At 39.5% G+C, this 15,912-nt stretch overlaps 1 protein-coding gene across 3 annotated transcripts in view; it reads right to left on the bottom strand.

The window, feature by feature from the left end:
* Nucleotides 1-15,912, bottom strand: part of TRIO (trio Rho guanine nucleotide exchange factor) — a 255,922-nt gene that overhangs the window by 173,826 nt on the left and 66,184 nt on the right. For all 3 annotated transcript variants that reach the window (XM_054814119.1, XM_054814117.1, XM_054814118.1), the window contains exons 2-3: nt 10,236-10,310; nt 2,517-2,631 (exon numbers count right to left, since the gene is read on the bottom strand). In XM_054814119.1, the coding sequence (XP_054670094.1) occupies nt 2,517-2,631; nt 10,236-10,310 (190 nt within the window). The remainder of the gene's footprint in view (nt 1-2,516; nt 2,632-10,235; nt 10,311-15,912) is intronic.

Below are 15,912 nucleotides of genomic sequence, written 5' to 3'. Positions count from 1 at the left end.
TTAACATGGAAAAGGAAAATATTTCAAAAGCAACGTGTCATACCAATGGAGTATCAAAAGGGACCAAATGTCCATTGTTTGAGTACATGAATCACTTTCAGGGATGTGACTAACGTAAATGCAATTCTGGAGTTCATGTGGTGAGGTTTTCGGAGTGTCCAAGAAGTAGGGAAGCTTCACTGGCATACTTTACACAGTCTCATTGGCCACACTGTGGAAAGATGAGTTATGACTGATGCAGGAGAGCAGAAGAGCTTCTGAAAGAAGCGATAATACAGGTTCCTTAGAAAAGGAGGGATTTTAAAGTTAGGTTTTAAAAAAAAAAAAAAAACCAGGAAAAACCACCATTTAAAAAAGGATTTTAATCAAGATAAATGCTGGCTGTCCCACCTGCCCATAGGAATGCCAAAAATGACAATGGTAGTAGGAAAATACATGAAAATTGACTAGCTTGGAATACATGTAGGCTACAATGTACAATTTTCTGATCATGGTGAAAATGTTTTCTAACAGCCTCACAGGACAAAAACCAACTACTGTTTTAAAGATACACTCATTATTGAAAGGCTGTATACTATTATACGAGTGCTGCTCAACTCATCCCTATCCTACCACACAAACTGACCATTCTGTGAGGAGGAGTACTTGCCACTAATTCACAAGGCATACATCTACCGGGGTGTGCAAAGCAGCCCCTCATCATGTGATACAATGCAGATGTGTTCTCGTGTCATGTGGCTCCATCATCTGACAAGGGATTAATCCCTTTTGGCCAAGGATCACAAAAATTATTCTGAGAGGCATTAGTCAGCCAAGGTCATCTGTTAGGTAAACATGAACTACACTAACACCTGGTCCACTCAGCATTGATGACTTAAACATTTAAACATTGAACAGTTTAAAACAAATGATTAAATTAGTAAAACTGTGAGACTGAGTCACCTTAACTGTTTGGATCTCTTGCAAACAACTGACACCTCTGAATCTTCAGCTGTCTAGAGCAACAGCACTGCAATAACTAATCAACAGACCAACTGTTTGGGGCTATTTGTATCAATTGGGACTTCTTAATTAGCAAGGGTTGTGTGATCAGTCCCCAAAACATGACTTGTATGAAAGTGAGTCTTGCTTTTAATAAAGTTCCCTTTATTCTCAAAGCTCTGCCATGCTTGCAGAGACATAAGAACCTGCACTAACTTTCTTTTAAGTCTATTGATGCTAAACTAACCTACACCTTTTGCTAGAGGACCACTGTATTTTGCCAGATTACCTCTAGAAAAATCTCCTGGGCATAGCTTGATGCATATTTATCTATTAACTTCACTAGTAACTTGAAGCTCTAGAGGGCTAGAATACATGTCAAACATTCAAATGTGAGGTTGAATTATTTCAGAGGTAAAAGTCTTAAGACTTCTTCCCCTCCTCCTTCCTCTTTCTCCCCAAAAATCCCCTGTTAACAAATGAACAAACAAACAAAATAATAACATTAAACACTCCTACACTTTAAGGTGAAATAAAGACCAGAATAATTGAACAGCTATTGCTCTTAAGAAAGACCACACAAACTCTTAACTAGATGTCTTGAAGTTATTTTCATGAAAGCACTTTTGTCAATCTGAAACCAACATCTGATTACATCAGATACAAAGAAGAGTGCCTACAAATTAACACATTACAGAAATACAGAAGATACTGCCTTCGGGGATGTTGTCCAAGGGATTTTTTTTCCAACTATAATGACAACTGCTCCTTGAGGTCATAGGCAAACGTATTCAAGCACAGAGTTGCACCAAATGTTGCCAGATTCTGAGATTGACTTAAAATCAGTTTCTCATTGTCCCCAATTCAGTTACTGCTAGGAAAAAAGTTTTATGTGAACAAACTTCTTATATAAATATTTTTATATGTACAAACCACACAAGTGCTAGATTTTACTTCTGCCAATTTATTTAAACAGTATATTGTAAATCATAGCTTAAATTGTTGATAATACAATGATATCAATACTTCCACACGTCTCTCCACAGGTTTATCTGAGACCTGTACAAGCAATTTTATGTATCTCTCTCCTGGTTATTCCTGTGCTGTATCAGGACACTATAACTTACCTACCACAAATAACAGTTAGGAGTGTTGTCCTGATCTCAGCCCACACAAAGCATACTGTGAATGATGACCAGCACGTTTCTGATTATTGATGTACTGAAAGCCTTTGAGTTGTATTTGCAATCTTCAACACAGTGATAGAAACGTGGCATGGCAGCGCCATTTCCAAGACACAAACTACTTCCAGCTAAAGCACACCAGTCGTCCCGTCAACAGCTTTCCTTCTACAAGGCAGAGCAATTATTTAGGTCTTTTCCAAAAAAGCAGTCTGAAAACAGTAACTGACAGAGCTTGGTATGAATTTGTTCATTTTCTTAACCTGCTCAGTCTTCTAGCTTGTGGGTATACTGCAACGTAATCCATTTATTTTGTTTTATAGCTTCAGAGCTTATCAAGTGACCACCACTTACCTAGGAATACACGCTAGGTATGAAATTAGTCTTCTAAGATCTTCTTGCCGTATTCTATCATGATTACTACGAGCTGGAAATGTTAGAATGGGACCTCCACGCTTATCTCTGCCACCTAAAAAATTAAAAAAAAAAAAAAAAAGAAGTTAAAACCCCCACAGCATAACACCATTCTGGTTTGCAAAACTAGTCTTCAGAATGCTTTTGGAAAGCATAAATCCCACACTGTTGCATGAATATCCACTTAAAAAAGTGATTTCAAGTTAAATGCCAACACTGCCAGTTAGAGACCAGTTTAAAATTGAACTTTGGGAGTGACAATATACTTCTTGATACAACTCCCACAATAAGAAAGTATCTGTCAAAAAAACTGAAACAAAGAATAACCATAGCATTACACTTACACATTACAGTCACATTTGAGTTTGACTGGCAGTATGACCTCTCCAGCAATGGTGTTTTGTTATGTATGAACTTTTTAATCAACAATTGTACAGATTAAATGTAAATACAGAATTATGCTACTTTATAGGCAAGTATCTATAAGATACTCAGCATTAACTTCATTACTAGCATAGAGTTTAGGTGTATAGTATTTCACACCCAATGCATATCCAAGATGAGTAGGTGGATACTATTTAAGCATTTAATTTATATTTTTACCTCATTCTGACGCACAGATTCTGAATTGTCAGATTATAGTTCTTAATTTTGTTAGCAATGCAAAACAAAGAAATTATGAATCCACTCACTATGTAGGCAAAAAATCTGACTTTGAGTGGTTCCACTGAAATGTATTCATCTTATTCATTAAATTGCAGACTTACTGTAGTTGAACATTAAAATGTAATTTTTTTATCCAACCCCTTGCTAGTGACAACAAAATGTTAAAATCAACTAAATGCTAAATTGAAGTCAGTAGGCTGCCTTTATCAACTTGTATAATAGCAGACACATTCCTACAAGCTAAATGTCACATATATGTTCTCAACCACAGACGTGTAGACTGCTTTCTCCTGTCCCATGGAAATGCTGAAAAACAGTATCCTCTGTCCTGAATTATTTTTCATTGTAAATCAGCTCCTCATTGTAAATCCATGTTACTGAACAAAGTTTTAAAAAATCCCTTAGAAAGGCAGGCCAAAAGCAAATTAATAAAACCAGTCACTCAAAAATCCGTCACTATCCTCCCCAGCACAGTCTGTGTGTGCTGTCAAGGTCTCCAGAGATTGTCTGTACTGGTTGTGTTCCCTGGGAGGCACCAACTGAAACTCAGAAAAGGCAAAAGCAGCTTTGAGTTTCTGTCAAGCTGCAATGCCAGAAACATAAACTTAAAAAAAAAAAAATCATATTCTTATATTCCATGACCCTCCTAAGTGGGACATGAGATTAAAAACAACTGAATTGTCTCATTCTAATGGAGAGAGGCAAGTCTGATCTTGACCATCCTGACCCACTTGCCAAGCAGAGAGCTTTGAGGATTTTGACATAGCAAGTGACAGGATTAAAACATGACAGAAGCCCCAAGAGAGAAGAAGGATAAATGACAAGACTGGGAGTCCAATAGCCCAGGCCTCTGCTCAGCTCCAGAGTGATCCCTGGGCTCCAAAGCTACCAAACTTAGGGGAAAGTCTGTTGCAGCCCTTAACGCTCTCCTCAGCCACCAGCTACAGATCTTAAAAAAATTTAGGTTTCAACTAGCAAACACTACTAATTACAACCCCCCAGAAAAAAGTGCTCAGTTGCTCAGGGTGGAAATTCTTCTTTCAAAAGCCACAGCTAGCAGAGAAGAGCGTACACTGAATCATCTTTAACACTCTCCAAGCATTGTAAACAAATGCCTTGTTACATGCAGTCACCTCAGATCAGTCCTATGGGCCTTTCCCACACAGCAACTCCTGCATCATGCGATTTTCCAATATTGCAAAGAAACCTGTATTCTTTATGTCATTTTGGATGCCGCTTCAGTTGGCTCGCAGCTCCACATAGACCACAGAGAAAAATCAATTTTTAAAGTATGGTGCTTACATTACTGATAAATCATATCCTGCAATTTTTGGCTGTTGGAGACAAACTTGTCATGCAAATTTCATGTATAGATGAGTACTGAAGAAATTAATACAGCCTTGATATTTGGTGAAAAGAATTTCACTATCCAGTTATAAACCAGATACCAAAATTGTATTATGCAAAAATAGTCCCAAAGACCTATTTTTTCATCAGCTATACTGAAAGCTTTTTTAGGCCTTTTGCAATAAATAACTCTCATTTCCTTTGTTCCTGATGCTCTTGTGTCATAACACAAACAGGAATGTTAAAAGCAACAATGTATGAGGCATCAGGTGGGAATTTCCTGTCTCAGAATAGTCTTTATTCAACTCAAGCCCCTATTTGTCTTGGTTTAACAAAAACATGTTAAGCTACTACTATCATCGGTGAGACTTCCATTTTTACCCCTTTCCTTTTCTATTAAACCCCCACAGTACTGAGACATTCTCTCTGTCTCTGTTTATGCCGAGATGTATCATATGAGTAGCTAATCAACTCCCATGAGTCACCCAACGTGAATCACTTCTGTCTAGTGCACATCACTAACAGCAGTCTTGTCAATGGTCTCCAAATAGCACCAAAATCCAACAGACTGAGTAGTGCAGTTTTCTCAGGAAATGCGTTTTTACCTAGTCTCAAAGTACTTGGGTGAAGCTAAACAGAGGACTTTTACGGCATGTTTGAAAAGAAGTTCAAGTTATCGAGTGCTGTTTCTCATATGAAACCAAGAGAATCTTGTAAGAAAATGCCTCTCTCCATCTAAGTACGTGTGGAGATGTAAGAGTATCTGTACTTCAACAGACTTCAGTATAAAACTGAACAAAAAATTGCGTCCTGGACTCCATCAGTACTTCATGGTTACAACTCTAGGAGGCATTTGTATTTCAGGTGGTTAGACACCAAATACTTATGAAGATTATTTCCTGGTTAGGTGAAAATCAGTTCAAGGAAGCTTTTTCTCTTCCCTTTTCTCTCTCTTTTTTTTTTTTTTTTGAGAACCACTTTCTTGGGAAATTTAGAAAAACAACACAGGATTCACAGGGAAGCTGCACCCAAGTATTTGCATTCTGCACATCAAGCTATTTTGTTACTTTGACCAATACAAGATAAAGCAGCCCAATCTGTCAGACTGGTTTCATGAAGGACAAGTATGTCCAATTCAGAATTTATTCCAGAATCAGTATGTACAGGTATCAGAAGTCCAGCTAGCTTGGTGAGCTTTGGGACTCTGCAGTTATCAACCTACACATAGCAAGATGTATTTCACAGAAGTACTCATTCTGCTGTACTTCCTTGCCTCCTGCCCTAGCAAAAAAATATCTGCTTCAAGATCTCTTTCGGGTTTGAATTCTCAAGAGACTACATCTCTCTTCCTCACCCCGTCATCTCAATCATTAACTTTACCTTTCTTTAACAGTTTGAGCATCACAGCTACATTAACATATTTTAAGATACTCAAGGAGCACACAGATTTTAACAAGTCCAGATGACTTATCCACACCATAGTCTTCATTTGTACCTTGTTTGCTGTACAAAATTTAGTTCTAAATTCACCTCATTTTTTTTAAACTATCCTGGCTGGTGCTACAGATAACAGAGGCAAGGAGAAAGAATTCTCTTCCATCTAAATACATCTTCACATATGCTAAATTATGAAAAATCCACTCATTTTTTTCATTTACAAAACTGCATCATTAACAGCTCAATAAATGGGGCTAAACTGCATCATGATGATGGAGGAGAAAGCAAGAGTGAATCACATCAGACATACTGTGATTTGTGGCAGAGGAAAAGCAAATACTGAAATAATTTTTTCAAAGTGATGAAGTACTCAGACTGTGCAAAGAAAAAGAAATTATGTTGAGTAGATCTGTTAAATATATCCACCTGAAAACAAATGAAAGGAATAAATGAAAAGCAAAGACAAAGCAATATAGAATTACAGCCTAACTCAGGCTAACACAGATTGAAGAGGTACCTGTTGGAGGAGAAAAGGGAAACTCATAACAATACAGTTTAATCACAACATAGTACACCTAGAGTAAAAGTGGTACCTCAGTAGGAGATATCTGTTACCAAGAACTTTAACTTGCTTAACACACCAAGATTTCTGATGGGATCAAAACATTGTCTCAAAAATGGCTTAGGAGATACCTATGGTAGAAATAGTCTGGTGCTGGAATCGGGAGCAATATGAATGTAGAAAGGCTGCAATAGGATCCCAAAAGCCTGGTGGAGACAGGAGTCTCAGAGGTTTCAGCAACTCCTTCAGTGATAACTTCACAGAATCACAGAATGGTAGGGGTTGGAAGAGACCTCTGGAGATCATCTAGTTCAACCCCCCTGCTAAAGCAGGATCACCTAGAGCCGGTTGCACAGGATCACGTCCAGGTGGGTTTTGAATATCTCCAGAGAAGGAGACTCCACAACCTCTCTGGGCAGCCTCTTCCAGTGCTCGGTCACCCTCAGAGTAAAGAAGTTTTTTCTCATGTTCAGGTGGAACTTCCTGTGTTTCAGTTTGTGCCTGTTGCCCCTTGTCCTGTCACTGGGCACCACTGAAAAGAGTCTGGCCCCATCCTCTTGACACCTGCCCTTTAGATATTTATAAGTGTTGATGAGATCCTCTCTCAGTGAATGACTGTTATCACTGTAAAAAAAAAAAAAAAAAAATCTTTCTTGTATTTAAATGAAACCTCTCCTGGTATAACTTGTACTCATTGCCCCTTGTCTTCTCCATGTGGCTCCTCGTGAAGACAGAGTTTTTGTCCTCCTTGTAGCTGCCCCTTACATACTTGAATACTATGATGTGGTACCCCCTGAGCCTTCTCCTCTCCAGAGATGAACGACCTAACTCCTTTAATCTTTCCTCACAGGGTGGGGTTCTTTGGCCCTTTGATCATCCTCATGGCCCTCCTGTGGGCCCTCTACAGCCTGTGTCTGTCTTTAACTGTGGGGACCAGAACTGGACAGAGTATTCCAGATGCAGCCTGAAAAGCACTGAGTAGAATGAAGCTATCCTGTCTCTATTTCTGCTGGTAATGCTCCTGTGGATGAAGCCCAGGATCCGATTTGCCTCTGTTACTGCAGCAGCACACTGCTGACTTACATTCAGCTTTTTGTCCACCAGGACCCCCAGGTCCCTTTCAGCAAGGCTGCTCTTCAGCCACACAGACCCTAGTCTGTACTGGGCTCTTTGGTTATTCCAACCCAGGTGCAGGACTCTGCATTTGTCTCTATTAAACATCATACTGTCCTTGCTAGCCCATTCTTCCAGTCCACCCAGGTCTCTTCTGTGAGATGGTTCACCTTATATATCCATCTCACAATAAGCTGGTCTCAAGAAGTGCTTAAGAAAGTCAGCATTGCGGAAAGATCAGTGCCTTTAGTACTCTAAGAACACAGAGACGAATATACTGCTATACAGCTCATACTTACTCATTTAACATGGAGAAGGAAGGTCTCAGTAGAGAAAGGCAGAGAAAAGACTGGGGAAGTGAACAGAGGATCTCAAACACTCCATGATTTTTTTTCAGATTGTGTTATTTGTGTAACTTTCCTGCTCTATAAAAAAGCACATTTCCTTGCACTGTTGATTGTCATACTTTATTTCTACTTGAGAAGGTACTTGACAATCAACAATGAACATGTTGCAGCAACTCTACCAGAACTCAAATACAAATTATGGAGAACAAAATACAAAAACTATAGTGATGTTTCTGGGTGCTTTAGGCTTAATGGGACAGAGTTTTTAGTAGAGATAACTTAGAGTTATCTTTAGATAAAGTTTTAGTAGAGATATCCCCCAAAAAATTGTTCTACTTCTACAGACCTTAACCAGTTATTGTACTTATAAATATTAAAACCAAGTACTTGAGCAAAAGTTGTACTTTTGAAGGAAAAAAAAATAAAAGGGGAAAAAGAGATACGTTGAAAACTTCTGTCAATAATCCAACAGTCTTCCTTACCTTTGTGTTCCCAGGTATAAAGCTTGACAGTTCTAGTTCCACAATGGTTAAGCCTTCATGGTGATGGTAGTTTCGTTAGGGGTTTTTTTTTTGTGGGTTGTTGTTTGCTTGCACTACTAATGTATCTCATTTCATTTGAGCTCCACTTGCAATGGAAATGCAAAACTACGGATTTTGGCCAGTCTTGCTGCCCACAGCTGTTTGCTCTATTCTTCTGTCAGAAGTTGCTACCCTCACAAAAGCTAGTTGGTAACCACTTCTTGCCTGGACCTCATTTCCTCTCATTCATAAACCATCATCTCCCCTTAAATTTACCTTCAGCTTTCATTTGGCCCACTTCACTTTCACTAAATTAATGCCTTTTGAGAATGCTGGATGCTTACAAATTAACATTAGAGAACACCTAGCATCTTTCAGAACCCTTCTAAGGGATATAAACTAAGTTCTGGAAAACCTGGAAATTCAGAGGTTTTGGAATGGAAACTGACTGTGTTTTCATTAAATGCCATAAAATAAGGTCCAAAAGAGAATAATGAGGGATTTAAATATTGCATTTAACTCCATTTTCTCCTCTCATTTCCCTCTGAAAAATACCTTTCATCAGCACTACAATTCATAAGCAGAAGAATCGGGAGTTCCCACACTACCAGGGAAATTGCCTCTGGGCAGTCTGTTATATCATTCATTATAGTTGCCAGGACCTTTAAAAAAAAAAAAAATCCAACACCAAAACGAAACCCCATATCTTTTTTGCTTTACACCTCTGCTGGACTCTGCAGAGTGGACAGGATGAAGTACTGTGAACTACACACTGGTTTTGCTAGCATCATCATCCATGCACAACAAATATCTAAAGAGTGCAATTTCAGGGATCATTTTGTATGTTTTAGTATTTAGAGATAAGAGCTTTATTTTTGGAGTTCTTGACAAATTATTTATAAAAAACCCCCAACCTTTCAAATATGAGACTGTCCTCTACATCATTTGACACTATGATTATGGCAAAGAGAATGATGCTGTTTAATCCCAACAGATTTGGAAGTACTTACTGCAGAAAGTCACACCAAAATGCAGTTCACAAGAATAAGCACCTCAGCCATCATTCCATCAAGTAAAGTTACTTACCAAGTTAGAGATTATGTTATGATATTCATTCATCTAAACTCCACTTTTAAATCCTCTGCTATTCCTCACTAAATAACAAACCAACTTCAAGGTGTATGCTGGAGATAGCTAAAATTAGATGCTAACTCATTTCACCATGAAGATATTAAGCGTGCTTCAAAGATATGCACTGAAATTTCACCTCTGCAACAAAGATATTTCTCCAGTGCTTCAGCTAGGCCAGTAACAAAACTGTTGCTGTAAAACTCTCCAGCACAAGAACCAGAAATAATAGAAGGAATATGATTATGGTACACCAGGTTGTTCTAAATAATACTGCCAGATATGCAAGGGCGTGGGGGGAAGACAGGACACAACCATGACAACAACAAGCAGCATGTTCCACATTCCACAAAACATGTATCTTCTTTATTTCAGATCCTTTCACAATGCTTATGTTATGTTTGAGATAACCAACTCTAATAGGTGCTACCCTAGCCTTCCATGACTTTTGTAATGATATTTAAAGTATTTAAAATACCATTTTATACATGACTAACAATAAAGTTATGAATTCTACAACAGACGAAAATAACTGTACCTGAAAGGTATGCAACTTTTTCCTTTAAAATTGGCAATACTTCCATAGCCTTCATTTCATCATTTTTGCGAAACCCTGAAAAAAGGAAGAGACACGATAATTAGTCAGAAATTCAGATAAGCTCAGCTTCTACATTTAATGAATGCACTGTACAACATTTACCTTTGGAATACAGTTTGAATGTTATGATTACAGGAATTAAGATAACCTTACTGTAAAAGGTTGCAAGAAAATAAACTAAGCTTTTAAAATATATTAATGAACAAGTCATCACTTTGACTAGCTTCACACAACTAGCATGGTCTGTTAGCAAGCCTCAGTAGAAAACTGGATACTGGAATTAGCCTTTTCCATCAGTAATAAAAACTATCAGTTGGATCCTGCTGCTTTTAGGCATTCCAAGTCCCACTTTCACTTTTTGTTCCAACAGAGAGGAGTAGTATCAAGCTAATAAGAGTAGGTACCTCTAGAACAATTACCAGTTAAAAGAAAAAACCCAACCAAAAAAACCCCAAAGATTTCCCAACCTCCCAAAAAGCACCATACAGAAAGACCCACCAAAACACCCCAACACTATTTATATGCAACTTTCCTTATGTCACTTCTGTAAGCAGAATGGGAGATAAAGCTCTCAGCTGTGTCTCTTCTGCTGCCTGACAGAAACAGCATTTTGTAAGAGAGCACATTTTGTCATGTGAACTCTGTACACGCATGGTGTTTGAAATGGTCCCCAAGGTAAGTGATTACAGTCAATGTTGCAAAGCAGCACATCACCAGCTTGTTCCTCCTCTCTACTTCATTAAATTTCTGTGACCAGATCCTAAACTTCTCCCTTTTTTAATAAGGAAGATTTAGGAAGCATTTTATTTATGACCTTATATTCCATTTCAACACGTACAATACAGAATTGGTCCCTTTTGGGCCAATCCTGTTCATTTTACAAAAATTGGGTGGTTTTGTACCCACACTTCAACTAATTGTCTGTATGATCCTTCTCAGTCTCTTTGGATTCATGTGCTTTTTTAAAAATCTCATTTCTGAAGAAAGTACCTCTTCTGGGGTAAGTGGGAAGCACTTATTTCTCTGTCACTGTTGAAGCCCAGAAGTGCTGTTAAGTAAGACAGCCCAAATAGCCTGCTACAACAGAGCACTCGTGTTCCTTAAAAGCAACGGTTTGAGCTATTTAGAAGGTAAAATAAGCTTCTTAATTATTTATAGTTTCAGGGAAATCTTATAACAGCAAGCTCTGGTGTACATGTGGCAGTCTTTTCCAAAATATATTGTTCTTCCTCTGTGCAAAAGGGACACAATTCCTCTAATGACAGCTTCTGCTGCCTTCTGTAATGCCCAGCAGGGAGATCATCATTTCTCTTCCTCTGCAAAAATACCTAAATGTTTCATATCCTTTGGTCTCAGGTTCTGAGCTTGATCAAGAGAGTTGTGCACTTCAGAGCTAAAACCTGAAGGTATCATACTGGTGTCATCAAGTAACACAAGACTTGTAAATAAGGGTGTCGTATATGTAGATTACATCACGGCCAGCAATACTGAGACTTCTGTGCCACTTTGGTAACTAGCTATGGACACTACCCTTCAAAACTGATCCAGGACACACCAAACAGAACACCCAAGGGACAAAGATGGCCAGGTGTTTACATGTCATGAGCTATGAGGAAGGACTAAACCGAGTGACACTGTTTAGTCTGCAGAACTGAGGGGAGACATGGTAGCAGTCCTCAAAACACAAAGTCTAGCGGGGGCACAAATAAGCTGGCCAGAATTACAGTGAGAGGTTTGCTTTAGATTGTAGGAAGTTTTGCAAAGGAAACAACTGTGAAGAGGCACACAGTTGTGTGTTCACAGGCATACCTGTGGACTATCCCCCACTGGGGATTTTAAAAAAATGCATTTAGTCAAATGCAAAATCAGCAACAGGTCCCTCCAGTTCACTAACTTAAGTGTTCAACCAGGACAGTCTCTGTACCCACAGATTACAAGCAAAAGAAAACTAAACAAATCCTCTTCCAGCCATTGGCCAGTTCCCTGGTTTTCCACAAACACGATAAACCCAAAAACAAACCCAAAATTCAATACACATTCTCTGAAAGGCTAGACCAGGAAAACTGGTTCCTCAGGTAACTATGCTGCAAGGAGGGTTTCTACGCCATGGACAATATTCTGCAACTCCAGACAAAGCAGCAGAGGGACATAGCTATTTCTTTCATGTTTGTGCTTAGACCCTCAGGAGTCTAGTATAGCTCCAAAGGACACTCTTGCATTATTCCTCCCCTCCAGAGTACTGGCTATGGGTTATCAATCTTTTACTGAAACTGCCTACAGTTTTGTTCCTAGTAAGTTTTCATTTTGTAGGGACTAAAGCCTTAACCAAGACTTTAAGAAAACCTTGAGCTTAAATAACTCATCTGAAAAGACAGCAAATGGATTTTTCCACCTTGAAATATTTGGACTTCACTTGACTAAGGCATATGGGCACAACTGCAGAGGTTTTTGTAGGTTGGGTGGTTTTTTTTTTAACATGCTTTAAGCTACCCGCCATAAGCTTAATGCCAATTTAACATGCTCAGTTTTCATTTCAACCATGGAGATTTCTTTCCTTTACAGTAAATTTAGAGGTAGAAAACACTTTCTCCTCACCTAAAAAGCATGCAGAAACTAGTGTTGTACTTTGCTGTCTATCGTAGCTCAGAATTACCCAAGACACTGATGTTACTGCAACTTGCTCGCTCAGACTTCTAAGCCCTTAAACTACTTTACCTCAGATGATGCGCAGTAGCTGCACATTTTATTTTGCCTGTGGCATGTAAGAAGCGAGAAACATTTAGCTAACATTTCTTGGACTATTAAGGGGCTGCTCAAGGTAAACACCCTAGCAAATACGTTAGTGCTTGGCTCGTGTTCTGGATCTGCATATCCTTAAGGCTCACTGCCTTGGATTATCATATTCCTGCTGCTCTAAACAGCCTATTTTTATTCCAGTTCTGCAGTGTTAAAGCTTAACTGAAAAGACTGTGGGGATTACAACTGACAAAAGAATGCTGGGGAGCAAAGAGGGTGAATATGGCAAGAAAGCATCATATTTTTATCTCCAACAGAGCAGTAATTAAAAAAAAAAGAGAGAAAAAACAGCAATATATAAACAGGTCTTAAGGGCTTGGGGAGGGTCCCCCCTCCTTTTTTAAAGCCTCTACACCACAAAACATTGGTGATTATGAGGATTTCATTTAAAAAAAAAATAAAATTAAAAGGCATTTACCGCACTCAAATGAAATGCCATAAATATCTGCACCAATCTCTCCCTACACAGCTCAGCATCCTCCGCGCCAGCCTGCTGCATCACATGTTCCTGGAGGTGATGTCATCCTTCCCCGGCCGCCGGCTGCAGCTCCCGCCGCCGCGGTGCCGCTGCAGTGCCCGCCGCCCCCTCACCCACCACGGCAGCCGCGGGGCGAGCACAGGCGGCGGCCCCGCTCCCGGCCCGGCGAGCTCAGTGCCAGAGCACGACCCAAGGCTGCACGGCACAGCTCGGCGAGCACGAAATACAAACGGGCTTTCATTCCCAGGGCACACGTTCTCTCTTGAAAGCACGATGCATATAATGTCCCTTTAACTAGTCAGTTAACCTAATATGGCATTTTTATTTTAAAAATGTGGGGGTTAATAATAAATCCGACGCTAGTATCTTTTAATGATAACTTTAGCCTTAAACAGGAAATCCACCCTTGATATTTTCACCAACTATTGAAGGAATACTCATTTTACAGTTTCACATTTTTAATAGGTAGTATATGCCCGTCTGCCACCTCATACACCACACAGACACCTTTCCCTAACTACCAGTCAAGAGGGAAGAAGCTCAAATTATGCTAATTAATATTCAACTTTAGTAGATTAAGTAACACACGACTAAGTAGCCCATTTCAATTTAAGAGATTCCCCCCCTGCCCCCCGTGAAGCTTTCAGAATTACACAATCTCCTCAGTTACAGAAATGCAGCCTTCTAATAAAACAGAGCCTGTTATCACAGAGCAGTAATTGAAGCATTGTATCACACAACTAAAGATCTTTAAAACATGCAAACAAGAAAGAAGTAAAAGTCACCTAAACTTTTTATACAGGTGCACGCATTGGCAAATGAGGAAGTTTTTCCCACAAACACACCACCTCCTCTTTGCCTCAACTTCAGAACCAGAAGACACCATCAGCCAGCCAAATTTAAGGAACTAAGCGGTCTGTACTAATCCTTTTTCTCATGCTGCATGAATCTGAGATATTTTGTTGCAATATATTAATTTATCCAGGTTGAAAGACCCAGAAAAGACAGTGTTCCTGGGTAGAGGTATGACCCCTAGGAAGTTTCCAAGAGTCCTTTACCCAAACTGTCAGGTCAGCCTCCTAACACTTGGGCTGCAAGCGTTCCCAAATCCCACAGTGAAGATCTGGCCGCAGAGCTGCACATCCACCTGCCCTGGAAATGGGACAGTAACCCAGCATAACGGAGCCACCTTTTGCCTGAAAATTGCAGCGTTCCTATAAATCTGCTGTTTCCCTGAGTACCCAACTTGCTGGAACTTCCCATGGGCGCTGAAATACAGTGAGCAAGTCACCTTTAGAGCAGAAACTGGATACCCTGTGTGGTAGCTCATGCATCCAAGGCAAATGCTGTACTAGTCTAAGGCTGAGGCATCCTTCAGACACAGGAAACATGGTAACTCTCTAATCATCTTGCACTGTAATGATCAGTAACTAGTCAGCCACACAATTAAAGGGAGCAGATAAAATTGCCTTAAACACATCTTTTAAGCTAACAATTTGATAAACAGAACTGGGATACAAAACAACATTGGAAACAGCTTCCCCAAAGATGCACAGTTGCCCCATGAATGTAGAAGTCTTTGTTACTTTGAAGGTATCTTCAGTGATACGCATCATTCAGCTATGGCAACAAATTAAGAAAGAGAAATTAAGACAGCAGAAAGACTCGGAAATTGAGGCTAAGGGCAACATCTCTTTGCTAAGAGGTTAACGAAGCACTCATCCATTGCTGTCCCACACAACTGACTTTAAACTTTTCTGAAACACAGCTGGAAAAAACTCAAACAAAAAAGGCAACGCTCTCGTCCTGAAAACTTGCACCTTCAAGAACGCAACTGCTTCTCACCTTGCAACATAAACCCAAGACCTTTTCACAGGTGCAAACAGAAAAAAAGCCAGATTCAACCCAGAATACATAGATGCTTTAGGCTCTTGTTGGACTTCAGAAGAGAGACTCAGTGTGTCATGTCACTGACAGTAAGCAAGTGCCTTATCTGCCAGGCTACTCCCTCCAGCACCAGCCTTCTAATTCCCCAGAATTCTTCTAATTCTTTGACAGAAATCCCATCCTGCACCAGAGAAACCTCTTTCAGTGCATTATTTTCCAACAGACTACTCTTGTCGTTTCAAAGGATCTGGTCTGATAGGCTTCTGCTCAAAAATCCATGTGCTACACTAAGTTCCACAGGAAGGAAAGACCCCACATAGAAACTGAAGTGGTGGCCTGCAGAACTGCTACATTAATACTACAGTTCAGGTAATCAGGGAGTTCGGTAATAATCAGACTGATTTAGGTTTTTCGTAAGTGGAAGGAAATATTTCTTAGAAGATGAGAGATAAAACA

The sequence above is a fragment of the Grus americana genome, chromosome 2 (genome assembly GCF_028858705.1).
Source record: "Grus americana isolate bGruAme1 chromosome 2, bGruAme1.mat, whole genome shotgun sequence".
Lineage (NCBI taxonomy): Eukaryota > Metazoa > Chordata > Aves > Gruiformes > Gruidae > Grus > Grus americana.
The sequence above is the reverse complement of the archived record's forward strand: the minus strand, read 5'-3'. Positions and strand labels throughout refer to the sequence as shown.